The sequence below is a fragment of the Ornithorhynchus anatinus genome, chromosome 1, assembly GCF_004115215.2.
Source record: "Ornithorhynchus anatinus isolate Pmale09 chromosome 1, mOrnAna1.pri.v4, whole genome shotgun sequence".
Classification (NCBI taxonomy): domain Eukaryota; kingdom Metazoa; phylum Chordata; class Mammalia; order Monotremata; family Ornithorhynchidae; genus Ornithorhynchus; species Ornithorhynchus anatinus.
The window spans coordinates 20,942,305-20,959,919 of record NC_041728.1 but is presented as its reverse complement, the minus strand read 5'-3'; the positions used below and the strand labels follow the sequence as shown (position 1 = coordinate 20,959,919).

The window sequence follows — 17,615 nt, the reverse complement described above, 5'->3', positions numbered from 1 at the left end:
GCTGACAAGTGGCAGAGCCGGGATTAGAACCCATGACCTCTGACTCCCAAGCCTAGGCTCTTTCCACTGAGCCACGCTCCTTTATCTTTTTCAAGATCAGGGTTCAGTCCCCGTCACCTTGAACGTTTAAGTCATACATCCTTCCACCCTGGTTTCAAGCCAGCAGTTTCCCAGTAAGGATGTTGTTTCACTTCTTAAACTCAATGGAGAATGTCCTTCCTTTAACATGAAAACTACCTTCTTCCTCCCCACCCCACCCGCTTCTCAAATCAGACTTTCAAAGATGGATGAAACGAAAACTCCTGAGCCACACATCCAAGTTGCACAATTTCTGATATAATCTTCTAGGGCAAACGTCTGGCAAGTCGGATTTAATTTTTCCCCAGGAGGCCTATGGTGGGTAGCAGAAGGGTTTGCTGTTGAAACAGTTGAGTGCTGAATATTGTCTTTCCGGCTGTCCTAGGAGCGCCATCTTGTGGAAACCCCACTCTGGCATAAACCATAGGAAGAGCTGGGATCTGACTGTAATAACTCCCGGTATCATCAAACCTGGGCTTAAAAGAAATGATTATAATCACTGGAAAACCAGGCTACATAGGTTGGTTGCTTCCTCGTGGTCGTGGTACACAAATTCGCAAAAATACAAAACTAACCGGTGTAAAGTAGGAGTGTTTCAGTCCATAGTTGAAAGGCTGTGAGAATGAAACATACATATTCAACTCCCTGAATAAAACAAGGCAGATTTCATACTGCCGTCAGGACGATTATTTTTAATGAAAGTAGTGAATAGATTGTGGCAGCCTAATATATTTAGAGCCGAACCTGTAGAACATTCAGTTCTCTCAATTATGCCTCCTGTAAGATGGTCCAAATATTAAAAGCAGCGTGGCTCAGTGGAAGGGACCTGGGCTTGGGAGTCAAAGGTCATGGGTGTGAATCCAGGCTCTGCCGCTTGTCAGCTGTGTGACTGTGGGCAAGTCACTTCTTCTCTGTACCTCAGTTACCTCATCTGTAAAATAGGGATTCAGACTGTGAGCCTCGTGTGGGACAACCTGATTACCCTGTATCTACCCCAGTGCTTAGAACAGTGCTCTGCACATAGTAAGCACTTAACAAATACCAACATTATTATTATTATTAAAAGGAAAACCAAGGGCTTCGGTCTCCTGCAGTCCTGTTCCGTTTCTACATTTTTCTATCAGAGTGTGCCACATTCCCAATTCCTGATCGGGAACCACCTTATGTAAAACACATGACCACCTAAACTGAAGAGCATAATTGTGTAGTAGATAGAGCAGGGGCCTGGGAGTCAGAAGGTCATGGATTCTAATCCCAGCTCCACCACTTGTCTGCTTTGTGACCTTGGGCAAGTTATTGTACTTCTCTGTATCTACCTCATTTGTAAAATGGACATTGAGACTGTGAACCCCACATGGGACAGGGATTGTGTCTAACCTGATTTGCTTGTATCCACCCCGGTGCCTGGTACGTAGTAAGCACTTAACAAATGCCATTATTATTAGTACTACTACTAATAATTGCCAACTGAAATAATTTTGTATACGCAAAGTGATATTCAGATTTTTTTTTTAATTTGGTCACAGACAGTTCTTTCAAGTGCTGCCTCAAGTGAATTTTCCAAAGACTGTAGGGTAAGAGTCATCTGCAGTCTCTCAGAAAAGTGCAAGTTCTCTACTGCTATGGTAGAGTCAGCCCCTTAAGTTAACCACGACGTTGACGATAACCAAGTTGATCCTTGTCATCGAAAACACATGACCTTGTCCATTATGTTAGTCAGTTGTGTTAGTGATGCATGTTAAGTAAGCATTAAGGAGTTGCACATTGGCCGAGGCATCTGTGAAATTATTATACCCTGAGAGGGGAAGACCCTTAAGAAGTTACCACGCCAGCTAACTGCCCATCCCCACATACTATATATATATGTAAAGCCTGGGGGTAAAGCTGTTTGAATAGGCTCTAGTTGACGCCGTTGGGAGAGCCTAGCATCTGCAGCACATACACATGGTAATTATAGATGAAATTTTCAAGAGTTTCTAACAACTCTAGCCCTTATAGTCGGTTGCTGCCAGTGTTTCCAAGGAAACAGATAGTGGATGGCAAAATACATAAGAGCATTTAGTCTTCATCGCACAGCTCTCGAGTAAACCATCTCCAAAACCAGGTTTAAGGTAAATGGAGCAAAGGTGGCTAATTTCTCTATTTAAGTGTTTGCACTGGTCTGCAATTTGCAGAACAGATTAATTTGGCAGACTGAAGAAGTGGGGCCTTCTCTGAGAAAAATAGGAAAGCTAATTTTTCCACCAACAACCAGTTCTGAAATCATTTTAAAAAATCATTTAAAATAAGCTCATCGTGGGCAGGAAATGTCTGTTTATTTAATTGTACTCTCCCAAGTGCTTAGTATAGTGCTTTGCACACAGTAAGTGCTCAATAAATATGATTGTATGAATAGTTAAAAATAATAAAGTTTCAAAATAGTTTCCCTTAGCCCATAAGAGGGATTTAGAATGAGCCAACTCCTTCCTATTCCAGGAAAAAAAATCAGTTGAATCAATCAATGGTATTTACTGAGCACTTACTCTAAACAGAGCACTGTATTAACATCTTGGGAGAGTACAGTATAACAGAGTTGGTAGACATGTTTAATTCCCGCGAGGACCTTAGTCTAGAGAGGGAGGCAGACATTAAAATTAATTATAGAGATATATCTAAGTGCTGTGGGGCTGAGGGTGGAGTGAATATCAAGTGTTCAGATCCAAGTGCATGAGTGGTGCAAACGGGAGGGGAAGGAAGTAGTGGAATAACAATAATAATAATGGTGGTATGTTAAGCGCTTACTATGTGGAAAGCACTGTTCTAAGCGCTGGGGGGATACAAGGTGATCAGGTTGTCCCACATGGGGCTCACAGTCTTAACTCCCATTTTACAAATGAGGTAACTGAGGCCCAGAGAAGTTAAGTGACTTGCCCAAAGTCACATGGCTAGCAAGTGGCGGAGCTGGGATTCGAACCCATGACCTCTGACTCCCAAGGGGTGGGCTGTAGGAGATAAGGGAGGTGAGGTAGGAAGGGGCAAGGTGATGGAGAGCTTTGAAGCCAAGAGTGAGGAGTGTTTGATTCATGTGAAGGTTGATAGGCAACCCACTGTAGATTTTTGAGGAGGGGTGTGACATGCCCAGAGTGTTTCTGTAGAAAGATAATCCGGTCAGCGGAGTGAAGTATAGACTGAAGTGGGAAGAGACAGGAGGATGGGAGATCAGAGAAGAGGCTGATGCAATAATCCAGTCGGGATATTATGAGAGATTGTACCAGTAAGGTAGCAGTTTGGATGGAGAGGAAAGGGAGGATCTTGGCAATGTTGTGAGGGTGAGACCAGCAGATTGTGGTGACGGATTGGAGGTGTGGGATGAATGAGAGAGCAGAGGCAAGGATGACACCAAGGTTGCGGGCTTGTGAGACGGGAAGGATGGTAGTGCCGTCCTCCCTGACGGGAAAGTCAGGGAGAGGACAGGGTTTGGGAGGGAAGATAAAGAGTTCAGTAAAGCCATTCCTAAAAGATTTGGTTTCTTCTGTCAAATGATACTGCTGATGATAGAATCAGGAATCATTTCATAGAATCCCCTTAAATTAAACCCTTAAAACCCCCATCTCACTGCCTGAGGTGGCCATTTCTATTTCAGGAGCTTTTCCCTTCAAATTCCCAAATGAAGAAGAATAAAAAAAAAATTTTTTTTTTTGTAGGATTTTGAGCTAAATAGTGAACTGAAGATGAATGTCCTAAATTTATTGGAAGAAGTTTTACGAGACCCTGACCTCCTACCCCAAGAGAGGAAAGCCACGGCCAATATCCTGAGGTGAGGGTTTTTCTGAACTCCTATAACTTGAGGGACCCTAATCTGGACCTGGCTTTATGTAAATTGGGTTGTGCAAGTAAGGCTAAGAGAAGTACCCTGGAATCAAGGGATCTGGAGAACCCATCTCGTTCCATCCCGTCTTCAGGACAGCCACTTTAGTCATCCCAGAAAGATAAGGATTTAATCTGTTTTTGAGGTGTTAGTTAATTCACTAATTACGATATGTGTCTTCAGAGAAGGAGAATCTGCAACTTTCCAAAAGTAAATAATGGATTTCCAACTGAAGAGCTAAAAATAGCTTGGGGCAATGAAGTCTTGGAGTGGCATGGGTGCCTGTTGGTCTCTCTCCGTGCTTCTGCGTTCCTGGCAGGGCCTTTCTGTGGAGCTTCTCTGCCTCGCCCTGGCCACCCTCTCAGAGCAGAGCCCAGAGAGCAGAATTCTGTCCTCGTGGTACAGGGACAAAAGGACTCTTGCCCCCAGGCCTGGGGCAGTGATTTACTGGGGGGGGATGAATTCCCCTCTGTCCTTCGCAGGTGGACAGAGACTCTGGGCACAGCAGGGTACTGTGGGCCCAGGGTCTCAGGGTATGTGGACTCTTTAGGTACAATACCTGGGTGGCACCAAACACAGTAGGCATGGGAGCATTGATCAGGCTAGTGGCCAGGATGCCCCATAGTAGTTTGGTCCACCAGACTCCATGGTCAGAGACTGTGGCTATAGCAAGGGAGGCCATGTCTCTGCCCCTTATTAAAGCTCAGAGGAATGTGAGGCAGAGTTGGTACAGAGCTTGTCATACTCCTGGGTTGACTTTGAGTGGTAGACAGATTTCTGCTTCAAGCATTTATTTGTCAATCCAGGGTAGCGATAATGGAAAGTTTCCTTATTGGCAAAGACCCTGATAAATAGGCGGGATAGATAGGTAGATTCACCATTAGTAGAAACCCTTTCAAAAAAGAAAACATTGAAGCCTAGAAGATGGCAGTACCCTAATTTTAACTTCACACAAGTGACTTATTTAGTAACACTGAAAATAAATATTAAACAGGTCAATTCAAGGACTTCGGAAGAAGACAGTAAATGATTTCAACCTAAGCGGATCTGTCTTAAATTATTTAATCAACTTAGAGAAAATAGTTTTCTACAGAAAAACTTATACTTTGAACATATTGTCCAGCAAAGATAAGTGGTTTGGGAGTTCAGTAATAAGTAAAGCCCCTGTGATCTTCATAGAATGTGTCCAAGAAGGAAAACAGATTGGTTTAATAATTATTGAAGAATTCAGTGTAAATCAGAGGAGATGTTTTTGGTATACAAAGGATTGTTTGTTCTTAAAGAGCAACATGATAAAAAAGAAACTTTTCCTAATAAGCTGAGCAATTCAGGAACTGGATTAAAAATACAGGGCTAAGATCTTACTGAAATATAGCAACTTCAAAATAACTCATGATGGATAATAAAAAACTGTCTTACCCATGAAACCATGTTTTGCATTCAGAGAATGGGAACTGGTGTAGGCATACTTAAGACTTGCCTTTGTAAGAAAATAAGTTTTTAACAGAAATAAGGGACTATAAACCTCCCACATGGATCTCTAAGTCATGGAGCCCAGTGAGGACTCAGGTATAAATCTGCCCAATCGTCACACACCAAGGGAAGTTTGAGGAGGAATAAATGTTTAAAATGCATAATTCCCCAATCCCAAGATGGCTTGGAGAGACTTCATAAAACCACTGGGCTAAGCCAAGAACGGGAAAGTTCGACTACTGATGTAGTAACTTTTGCATCTTGAAACACTTAGAATATGCACTATCTGTAAGTAAAGGAGTTGAAGTTATTTTAACATTTCTCTCCAAGCACAGGAACTCATAAAAATGAGCCTAAACACACTAGGGAAGTATAGTTATGGAGCCAAAGATCTTCCCATGTTGCATTCGCCTTTGCAACGTGGGAAGCCTTACATAATAACTGGGGGAGTAGAATTTTTGTCTGTTCTATGGAATCCATAAATGTACCTTAAGTTGTGCTAGAAGAAAGATGCAGTTTCATCCTCCCCATCCCTGTGTCCCCACCAGCCGCCCCCCGCCCCCCCCATCAACACTGCAACATCACAGCCCACTGAAGCTCTGTCTCCCACGCCGGCAAGTCTGGAAAGGTGGGTGGATGCAGCTTCTCAGAATGGCAACCCAGAGTTACTGCCAGGAGCTCACCCAGTGGTTTCCAAATTCCAGATGCCAGAAGCTGGAGTAAGTTAAGTTAGGAGGAACCCCTGAACTAATGAATTTCTTCCCTCTGCCGGTCCAGCCAAGCCCAAATTTATTGACTAAACTCTTTTTTGGCTTTAGTTGAGCCATTTAAGACATTAAATGTTTTGAGGCATTTAAATGTTTTAAAACTGTTCAACCATTTAATACGTGAATGCATGCTAGTAGGCATAAAGTGCAGCTGATAGAAAGTTAATAAATGATGAGCTTGATTTTTGCAGAAGCCAGAGGGGACACGGAGTAAGTAAATCAATCCTAGGACTTGGTGCCAAATTGACCTCAAGGGAGATTGCTTAGGCCCTAGGTACATGAGTCAGACCCCACGAATTCTTAGCTCTTTTAGGAGATCTATTTCCCATGCCAATCAAATTATTTTCCACCTAAACCAGTGGGAGGGAGAGCTTCCATGGGAACCACATAACAAAGGGGTCACCCATTCACAGAGTTCCTGTGATCAGTCTTGCCTAAGCAGAGGGATGGGGCAGCCCCTCTGGGCACTAGCCATGGCTTGTCATTTCCCCAGCAACTTCCTCTAGTATAGATTGGGAATGAACTCTGATTTTCTAAGTTCTGTTGGCCCTGATATAGAGAGCCTGCCCTAGCAATAACTTTAAAAACTGGGGGTTGAAGTGTCCTGGCAAAGGAGAGACAGTAAAACTGTGCTATTTTAAAGCGCTTATTATATGCCAGATATTGTAGTAAGCACTGGAGTAGGTACAAGCTAATCAGGTTGGACACAGTCTAGAATTCTAGTTACAGGCCATGCCCTCATTCAGAGTTGCATTCTGACTGAATCGTCAGACTTTTGAGAAACAGTGTGACGTCGTGGATAGAGCACGAACCTGAGAGTCAGGAGTTCTTGGGTTCCCACATTGCCACTTGTCTGCTATGTGACCTTGGGCAAGTCACTTGAATTCTCTGGGCCTCAGTTCCCTCATCTGGAAGACTGTAAGTCCAGTGAGGGCAGGGATTGTCTCTCTCTATTGCTGAATTGTACTTTCCAAGCACTTAGTACAGTGCTCTGCACACATTAAGCGCTCAGTAAATAATGATTGAATGAATGAGATAGGGACTGTGTCCAGCTGGATTTGCTTGTCACCCAGTAAGAGCTTAACAAAGTGCTAGAGAAACAGTGTGGCTTAGTGGAAAGAGCAGGAGCTTGGGAGTCAGAGGTTGTGGGTTCTAATCCCTGCTCTGCCACTTATTGCTGTGAGACTTTGGGCAAGTCACTTAATCCCCATTTACAGATGAGGTAACTGAGGTGCAGAGAAGTTAAGTCTGTGAGCTCCACATGGAACAACCTGATTACCTTGTATCTACCCCAGCGCTTACAACAGTTGTTGGCACACTGTAAACATTTAATACATTCTATTATTATTATTAAATACCACTATTATTATTATTATTTTGGAGCAGGAGAATGAGCCATAACCCCCTAAATTACAGTGTTGTTGGAGTCTTGGAGAGATACAGATTAGACTGGGCAGCTGATCTGATCAGACCCTAAAGCCTAACCTGTCTTGTCACAAGTGACTGAGAAAATGGGGCCAGAATGTTTTTCTGGATCTTCTTCGAGCCTAGCCTCAGAGGAAATCTTTGAGCAGAACCAGTAAACCATGTGTGGGTTCATTTTGGTCATGAAGATCGAAACCAGAGAGGATATGACTGAGCTCTCCCTAACCTGCTCACCCAATCAGTAGTATCAATTGAGCATCTACTGGCTGCTGCCCCTCCCCTTGCCCACTTTGATTTAGCATCTTTATCACTCAGGGACAGGTGTGTTGTTTGGTCAGGTTTGAAGCTCAGGTTTCAACCAGGCCTCCCTCCCCCGGCCCTGTAGACTTTGCTGGCAGGCCTGACTCACTTTGGTCATCAAAGTATACATGGGATGTGGAATTCTCCTCTTGGAAAATTAAGGCCTTGGTTCAGAATCCCTCTTTATCACAAACATTTCCAACCCATTTTGGGTAATAAAAACTCAACAGCCTCTACATAACAGTTTATCTTGATTTAAAAGAAAAAGGTTTTCCTGGTTCACTTTGTAATTCTGTTTTCAGAAGCTTCTGCTGACTCGAATCCATAATATTTCCTGGTTTACAAAGAACAGTCCTGAGAGTACTATTTTTTGTGTGGCCCTAAGGCAAAAATCCAAGAAAGTATTCTGACCTTTCAACTCTAGGAACTCCATTATGGCTGCAGATTTGGGAACTAAAGGCAGTAAGAGATCTGGGATGGTACTTATGAAGAAGATAGGCTTGCCCAAGTCCGGCACACTCCACAGGTCCAGCTGGTCTCAGTGTAGCAGCTGCTCTCTGTGTCCAGGAGTATGTTGGGCAGTGGGTGTTTCCCTTTGACTGTCTCTCCAAAACAAAGTTTTTCCAGACCCTGGGCCTCCAGAAAGGCGTGGACATAAGTATTTTGCGGTGGACAAGGGCATTTCAGCTGGAGGGAAAGGTGGGTTTCAGGCCCTGTCAAACTCAGCAAATACCCAGTTTGTCCCAGGTGACATCCAAGGTGTTGATTATGATCTGTAATTCCTTGGGTCTCGGTTACCTTGGAAATGGCATAATCTTGTACTCTCCAAGAGAGCTGAGGTCAAATGGAGAGTTTCAGTGATTGACCGAGAGAGAACTGAATTTAGCCCTTTCTTTCCGTGTGTTTAGATTTCATCTTTCTGTTCTTTTGGGACAGGAAAAAGCTCTTTGCAATAACCACCAACCTTTATCCTTGGCCGGCGTTCCCAGGTCAAGGGCTGGGCAGCTCTCCCCCAGCTTCCCAAACCTGAAATGCCAGGGCAGGTACCACTAGCTGGACTTATCCCAGGCTGTGTGAAGCTTGGTTCCCAGGCCTTGCTCCCGGAGATTTCTGCCACGCTTTCTACTGGTAGCAGTGCTTTTGAGGAACTTTCCACCTTGGCAGCAGTTCTGAAAGGAAAATTCCTTCGGAAACAACTCTAATTTGACAATTCAAAACAAGAAAACCAAGACACATCCCATTTCCCTGGGAGACAAATGAGCAGGGATGCCTCCAGAGCATCAAATGACCTGTTCTGCCAACAAATGAGTGTTGGCACAGAGTGCCAAAATACTGCACCAAACGACCCGATCTGCCAACGAATGAGCATTAGCACAGAGTGCCAAAATACTGCCAGAAGGAAGGAAGGTAGGAGAGGAACCTGATCTTCACCAGTTGAGCCAGCTAAGGTCTTTGGACTGTCTGGACAGAGTTGCATCTTTCTTAGCTAATTTTTTTCAGCTCACCATCTGGGCAAGGGAGAAATTGGATTCTGACTTCTTGTTCACCAAGGCTCGACAGCACAAATCTCATAACTAAAAGAACAAACTTACCTTATTCACCAATACACACAGGCCCTGACCATCTCAAGTGGTGCAAAATGAACACTCTCTTGCTGAACAAAACTATTTTGTTGGTTTCTGTATCTCAAGTGCCCGAACACTCAGGTGGAGGATGAATTTATAAGGTAGATTTGATTCTCATCAGGCATTCAGAAGAAATCTCACCTCTCTTCACAAGATACACATTGGAGGGTGAAAAAGTGGAATTATGAAGAAAGACTGTAAACATCACTTCTTGGTTGCAGCCTTGACGTTTGTTTCTAGTGTGATTCCTGCATATTTAAAACCGTCCCACTGCTGTCCTCTCTGATGGATCTTATGTTGATCTCTGGCATTGTGGTGTCTTTTTCAGGGCTCTTTCTCAAGATGAACAAGATGATGCCCATCTTAAAATAGAAGATTTGATTCAAGCGGTGAGTTCAACCCAAGTACCCATTCTCCCCCTGCACTGCAGTTGTTAATTGATGGTGAATTTCTAATAGGCAAATCCTTTGCAATTTTTTCCCAGGTTCTGATGAATTAATCAAGGTATTTATTATGTTTACTGTGTGCAGAGCCCTTATGAGCCCTGCCCTCGAAGCGTTTACAATCTGATTAGCTTCAGCACAGTTTAGCTAGTTAACTGGCACACTGCAATGAAAGCTTCTTCATTTAACTTGATTGATTTTCTACTAGCACTGCTGGTTGTTAATGCTAAATACACCTGAAGCTTCATATAAAGTGAACAGTCAATGAAAGTACGTTGCTAAACTGGCACTGAATGTTTAACACATCCTAGTAGACTCCTTAGAGAAGTCTTATTCTAGATATTTTTTCTTTGACTTTCCCAAGGCAAGAAACAGAATAAGAATAAACAATTCCATTCTTTTCAAGTTGAGATATAGCTAAGCAATATATTTGCCATAAAGTCACGACGTCCTGTATGCAACTTGGGATGGCAAAAGTTTGGACATAGCTTGTAATATGAAGTAGACGGCCTTCTGAAATATTATGTGCCTTTGTTATGCTCGTTTTCCAGCTAAATATGTCTGTACGGTGCTGAAGTCTTGTGGCTACATTCATTCAATAGTATTTATTGAGCACTTACTATGTGCAGAGCACTGTACTAAGCACTTGGAATGTGCAATTAGGCAACAGATAGAGACAATCCCTGCCCAATCTTACATCTATAGTTTCCTGCTAAACTTACAGTCTCCAGTACACCATTATGAAATGGCATATAAACTGCTTTTTCTTCTGTCCTTGCATCAGTTTTTGTTTGTAAATTAATACCTCATATTCCATCTCCACAGCCATAGAGTTTACAGTCTACTGAGTGAGACTGATATTAAAATAAATTTCAAGTAGGGGAAGCGACAGAGTATAAGGGTAGGTCCATGAGTGCTGTGAGGTTTGGGGTGGGGTAAGCAAGTCCTTAGGGGTAAAGACCCAAGTGCATAAGTGACACAGGAGGGTGAATAGGGTGAGGAGATGAGAGGTTAGTCAGGGAAGGCTTCCTGGAGGAGATAGGGTTTTAGTAAGTTCGTTGTGGGCAGGGAATGTGTCTGTTATTGTACTCTCCCAAATGTCTATTATTACAGTGCTCTGCACACAGTAAGTGCTCAATAAATATGACTGATTGAAGCCTCTTAAGATGGGGAGAGTGAATTTGATGTCCACATTCTCAAAATACCCCCATCTGAGATGGAAGCAGAAGTGCTCAGGGGTGAGAGATGAGGGGTTTAACTAACTTGCCAATGTGGCTACCAGTGGTGAGATTTTACTCCCACGAGCCAGTGTGATGGATGAGACGTTTGGGTGGTTGTGTCTTGCTGCAAACTCAAGAGTAGGATGGAGGAGTTTGAGGATGGACGTTCTTTATCTTCTGCGAGGCACAGTTCATCTACCTGCGCCCACCAAGAATTTCCAGGCTAGGTCTGGGACCCTTAGAGGTATAAGACCCAGAAGAGTTTTTCCCTTAACAATTGCGGGTACTCATTAAGGGCTTACTACAAGAGAACAGAGTGGCGCAGCAGAAGCGTGCGGGGCCCATAATCCAGGGGTCGAGGGGTCGAAACCTTCCTCTGAACTGTAAAATGGGGATTGAGACTGAGCACCGTGAGGGACAGGGGCTGTGTCCTACATGATTAACGTGTATCTACCCCTGCACGTAGAACAGTGCTTGGCACATAGTAAACGCTTAACAAATAGCATAATTGTTATTATTAATTATTATTACTCTATGCCAAACACTGTGCTGAGTGTTGGGATAGAGTACAGTCAGATGAGACATGATCCCTGCCCCACACGGAGCCCAGAGTCTAGGAGGGAGAACAGATGTTAATCCCCATTTTACAGATATGGAAACTGGGACAAAGAGAAGTTAAGTGACTTGTCCAGTCCCATAGCAAATAAGAGGTGGAGCCAGGATTAAAAACCCAAGACTCCTGACTCCCAGTCCTTCAGTAGGCCATGCTGCTTCTCCTTGCAGCAAGTTTAGCTGTGGAGCAGCAGCTGTTGGTGTTGAAGGTTTTCATCTCTTTGCCTGCTTCCTGTATAATGGTCATAATCCTAGAAGTTATGGTATTTTTTCCCCTTTCAGGAAAATGAAGATAGATACACCTAGACTTTGGAACAAGTGTATTTTGATGTCATTTCACCTTTGCTTAAGTGCTCTCTCCTTTGTTTCTGCAGTCAGACTGTGTGAAGGCAGAGTGCTTTGAAACCTTATCAGCTATGGAACTCGCAGAGCAGATAACCCTGTTAGACCACATCGTTTTCCGAAGTATCCCCTACGAGTAAGTGTTTCCTCAAAGCACAGGTCTCCCAGCTGTCTTCCTGTAAGTTGTTTTATACGGCGTCACCCTTAGTGTCCAGGTTGATCAGCTGCCTTGAGCGTTTCAGGGCTTGAAGAAGGGCATTTCGAGAGCAGAGATTCTTTAGAAAAACCCCAAGTGTAACAATCTGAAGAAGTCATGCCTCTCTTTTTTCCTGTGACTGTTACATGAATCTACAGTCAATATACTGCATAGAAATGGCTGTCCCCACCCACTCTCTCCCAATTTCTAATACCCGAAAACTCTATGGATATACTACCAGAATGATTGCAGATGGAGAGCGGTGTGTTCTGGGAGAGATGTGTCCGTGGTATCGCTATGGGTCAGAAACAACTCGGTGGCATAAAACAAGACATGCAACCAGTTCCCATCCCTCTGGGTGGCGAATTACTAATCCACTGTGACGGTTGCCGGGGAATGGGGACTATATCTGACCTAAGAGTCATGGAATTTGTTAAACACGTACTTTGTGTCCAGCAGTGGGGTAGATATCAAGTTCATCAGCTTGGACATGGTCCTTGTGCCCACAGGGGGCTCCCAGTCTAAGAAGGAAGGAGAACAGGTAGGAATCCCCATTTTACAGATAAAGAAACTGAGGCACAGCGATGCTAAGTAACTTGCCTAAAGTCACACAGCAGGCAAGTGGCAGAGCTGGGATCGATGATTCCTAGACCTTGCTGCTGCTCCTGATTTTCTGTATCCATTCCAGAACTAAATGCAGTGCTTGGCACATGGTCAGCACTTAACAAATACCACAGTGATTATTAGTCTGGCGTCATGTACTTGAGCTGTTCCTTGGCTCCAGTAATGCTGCTTGCTTCGCTATCTCGTCCCGCACACCTTAACTCCCAGATGCCCTTTGACCTCACTTCTTCCAAATCCCAGAGGGAGTGTGTGCATTATTTAAGTTCCATCCGCAAAGCTTCTTGTTGAGTGTAAGATGTTACAGTGTGCATCTAGCCAAGAGCTCCTAGAAAAATGAAAAGCAGGTGCTAATAATGGGAGAGTGGGCAGAGAAGGTGAAAACTTTATTTCAGGTTAAATAGTGACTGGGTTGTCAAGCTTTTGTTTTGTGCTTTTCCTTTAGCTAAAAACCAAGAGTGAGTTATGCTTGGTCTTCTGCCCATTTCTAGTGTCTTTTTTTTTTAACTTTTCCCTGTTGCTACTGATGCCTTGGTAATAATAATAATAATGGTATTTAAGTGCTTACTATGTCCCAAGCACTGTACTAAGCACTGGGGCAGATACAAGGTAATTGGGTTGTCCCACGTGGGGCTGACAGTCTCAAATCCCATTTTACATATGCAGTAACTGAAGCACAGCGAAGTTAAGTGACTTGCCCCAGGTCACACAGCAGACAAGTGACAGAGCTGGAATTAGAACCCACAACCTCTGGCTCCCAAGCCCTTGCTCTTGCCATTAGGCCTACAGAACCTATACTCAGAATCGATTCTGAGTAGATCTCAGTTTCAAACATTGGCATGGGATTATGGGGAAAGGAAGAACCTTTCTCCTCTTGGCAATAGCAAAATGCTGAAAGTGAAAGCCTGCTTTGCTGAGATATGGACAGTTATTGCCAGGGCTTAATTTATCAGTCTGATAATGATTTTAATGATTGTTTTTCATTGTAATAATGTTAAGCATTTACTCTGTGCCAAGCACTGGGTAGATGCAGGATAATTAGGTCGGACACAGTCCCCCTTCCACCACATAGGGCTCACAGTCCAAGTAGGAGAGAAAACAGCTAGCTAATCCTGATTATAGAGATGAAGAAACCGAGGCACAGAGCAATTAAACTGGGATTAAAACTCAGGTGTGTGCTCTTTCCAAGCTACCATAGTAAAGGTTTGGGTAATTGAAGGTCTTTTGTTTTAACTTTCAGGGAATTTCTGGGACAAGGTTGGATGAAATTGGATAAAAGTGAAAGGACACCCTACATTATGAAAACCAGCCAACACTTTAATGATGTGAGTAATCAAAAAAATACTTAGCTTTGGAAGCACAACGTTAGATGGATTTCAGGATATGTGTATTTATTAAGCATTTACTGTTTGCATAAAGAGAGCAGTATACTAAGGCTTGGGAAACAATACACCAGTGGGAATTAAGGCACAGTCCCTGGCCCTCAAAGGGCTCACAGTCTAAGCAGAGATTGTGTATGTAGTAGATAGCTGCCCTCAGCCTGTTTGCTTTAACTTTCCAAACCATGAGAGTGTTGAGTTCTGTCCAGTTGGAACAAAGATTGCCTGCCATTGTAAGAAAGAGATGATTCAAATCCTTCATGATATTTATTTGCAACGTTTCTTTGAGTGAAGGTCAGTGTCATCTTTCAGCTTTCGTCCACCTTTTATCCCTCTTGTGATTTTTCCTGTTTCATTTTTGCAGTGGTATTAACGAGCCTCCAGCCCTCTCATTAGTGAGTTTGGTCTCCCCACTTTTATCTCACCGTGCCATCTCCGGGATCCAGGCGAACAAACACTTCCTTACAGGGTCTGGCTGGGATCCTTACTCTGCAGCTTCTCTTTCCTCAAGGAAATCCTTTAGCTGCTTCCATGGGGAAGAGCCAGTGCCTCTGCTGAGCTATCTGTCTTGAAAAGACTGGGAGTGGCTCAGCAGCTTTGTACTTGTAATTATTCTAGGTTGAGAGAGCCGTCCTGAGAGTAGTAGGCTCAGCACCAGGTTTCTGCTCCCGGACAGGAGTCTGGACAATGTGATTCGGCAGCAGTTCCCCTCTCAGGGGGAAAGGGGCCCGGTTCTGCCCAAACCCCTGCAGTTCCCAGGTGGCACCAGTCAGTAGGATTTGGGTTTGGGCATCAGACTTTTGGGATTTTTTCCATTTTAACAAATTTCAAATGTGTAAAATCTCTCCTAGCAAAGAGGTTCAGTAAAAGAAGATATTAGACCACCCTCCCCTCTTCTTGAGATCTCATCTCCACACATTGGGATCATTAACATGAGAATCAGTAATTACTTCTTTTCCCCTCACTAGGTGCTATACAGAATTAAAAGAAGGCACAATCTGACCCAACTGATAGGCCTATTTGTCCTACAGAGCTTTAACCATGACTATTTCCAACTATTTCTTATGTTGCTGTTGTTGTTTTTCACATTTACTTAAAAATGATGGTGTGCAGTTGAGGTGTTCCCCCCCCCCCCCCACCAAATCCACCCTTTTTTGGCTCTGTGCCAGATGAGTAATCTCGTAGCCTCCCAAATCATGAACTACGCCGACGTCAGCTCTCGGGCGAACTCGATTGAGAAGTGGGTGGCAGTAGCTGACATCTGTCGCTGTCTGCACGATTACAACGGGGTGCTGGAGATCACCTCGGCCTTGAACAGAAGCGCGATCTACAGGCTGAAGAAAACCTGGGCCAAAGTGTCTAAACAGGTAAATCACAGTAAGTTACTGATATAATGGAGGAAAAAAAAAAGCTTGCTACTGGCGGGTAGACATCAAAAAGAGGTGCCAAACCAAATATTCCTATGTAGGAAGCTATTAAATAAAAGGGGCAGTCCACTTGCCAAAAAAAGGTGCCAACTTGTACCAACTTGTAGAGTACTGTGTTCTCACTGTTAATTGGTCATAGATGCATGCGTGCCCATCCTAGCCTGTAAATTTCTGGAAAATCAAAAAGCTAGAGCATTCCTTCCTATTCATTAACCTATTTCAACAAGCTACCTCCTGCAGCTGTTGTTGCCTGATAGTACTTAGCTTAGCAGTGCAGTCAGTCTCAGAGTCAACCCCACAGGTAGAACAAGAGAAATTCCAGGAGACTTGGGCCTTAAAGACCCTTCCAGGTGGCCTCAGCTTTAACTTTTGTGCTTTGGATTGGAATAACTCATCTGGGAACTTCCTTCCTCCCTCCCTCCATATTTTTTATGGTATTTAGGCACTTACTATGTGCCAGACACTACTAAATACTGGGGTGGATACAAGCTGATGGACACAGTCCATGTCCCAAGTGGGGCTCAGTCTTAATCCCCATTTTACAGATAAGGTAGCTGAAGCACAGAGAAGTTGTCACACAGCAGACAAGTGGTGGAGCTGGGATTAGAACCCACATCCTTATGACTCCCAGGCTTGTGCTCTTTCCACTGGGCTGTGCTGCTTCTCATTGTAGCCTTCATTAATTGCTTCATAAATTGCACCATGTGACACATGATTTCCTATTTCTGAAACTCACAATTTAATAGGCTTACCTAGTGATGTTTGACGGAGTGCTGTTTTTCCCTTCTAGACTAAAGCTCTTATGGACAAACTTCAGAAGACGGTATCATCTGAAGGGAGATTTAAAAACCTTAGAGAAACACTCAAAAAGTAAGTTTAACTTAATAAAATTATTCACAGTTAAATACACTTAAATAATTTGTCAGTGATTTATTAAAAATAAGTTGCCTTTAAGATAATTTTCCTAAAGAAACCTTGCTCTGCAACCCAGATGATCCACCTAAAATCTTGTTTCAGAATGAAAAACAATTCTGCCATTGCCTTTTCTCAAACTTCCAAGTGTTTGTGATTTGTCTTGATAAATCACCCTGTTGGTGGCTGGGTCAGAGAGACAGAGAGTCTGCTTGCTTTCCAGGGTGTTTGTCTAAGACTGTAGCTTTTATCTGATTAGCATTTTTCTCATTATCCTTAATTTGTACGTTCTTGGCATTTCTGGCTGCAGCAGAGGGGTTCAAAGTTGCTTCCTAGTAAAATCTTTCCCTGACCTGATCTCTCCTTCCTCCGTATCAGATAGAGACTTGGTGTGCCCCTGTAGTCAGGCCCCCATGTGGATGGAGGCACTTCCATGAACTCAGCGCAGGGATGAGAGGGCCAGGTACACTTTTAGACCGGGAACTCCTTGTTGGGACAGGGACTGTGTCCAACCTGATATCTTGTATCTAACCCGAACTTTAATACAGAACTAGGCACACAGTAAGTGCTCAATAAATACAATTGAAAGAATGAATACCACAAAATAGACACAGACTAGTCAGAAGGCACTCTCTGAAGGTTGTGCAGTGAGTAGGCCCAGTCAGGGGGCCTCTGAAGGCCACCCTGACAGTAATTGTGGTTTTAGGCTGATTCTTTGAGTTTTTATTGCTAAAAATGGGCCCCTCGCTCTTGCCTTCCTTTTCCAAGCCACCTCATGCCTCAAAAAAGAAAATAAAAGATAATTCTGGTTTTGAAGCATGACTGGCTTCTATAAAATCTAACACTTTCCCTTTTTCCTGGATACCTAATAGTGAATAATGCTTTCGGTAGTGAAATGAGATTACCATGGTAAATCTTACCATTCCTTTAAAATAGGGAATCCTAAAA

At 43.5% G+C, this 17,615-nt stretch overlaps 1 protein-coding gene and 1 long non-coding RNA gene across 4 annotated transcripts in view; one reads left to right on the top strand and one right to left on the bottom strand.

The window, feature by feature from the left end:
• The window catches only part of RASGRF2 (Ras protein specific guanine nucleotide releasing factor 2), a 176,654-nt gene that overhangs the window by 149,169 nt on the left and 9,870 nt on the right, over positions 1-17,615 (top strand). For both annotated transcript variants that reach the window (XM_001509960.4, XM_007656761.3), the window contains exons 19-24: positions 3,762-3,874; positions 9,844-9,904; positions 12,165-12,268; positions 14,190-14,274; positions 15,498-15,695; positions 16,546-16,625. In XM_001509960.4, coding sequence (XP_001510010.2) covers positions 3,762-3,874; positions 9,844-9,904; positions 12,165-12,268; positions 14,190-14,274; positions 15,498-15,695; positions 16,546-16,625 — 641 coding nt within the window. The remainder of the gene's footprint in view (positions 1-3,761; positions 3,875-9,843; positions 9,905-12,164; positions 12,269-14,189; positions 14,275-15,497; positions 15,696-16,545; positions 16,626-17,615) is intronic.
• The window catches only part of LOC120638241, a 67,161-nt gene continuing 63,789 nt past the window's right edge, over positions 14,244-17,615 (bottom strand). For both annotated transcript variants that reach the window (XR_005659801.1, XR_005659800.1), the window contains 2 exons: positions 16,508-16,585; positions 14,244-15,687 (listed from right to left, as the gene is read on the bottom strand). This is a non-coding gene — a long non-coding RNA (uncharacterized LOC120638241). The remainder of the gene's footprint in view (positions 15,688-16,507; positions 16,586-17,615) is intronic.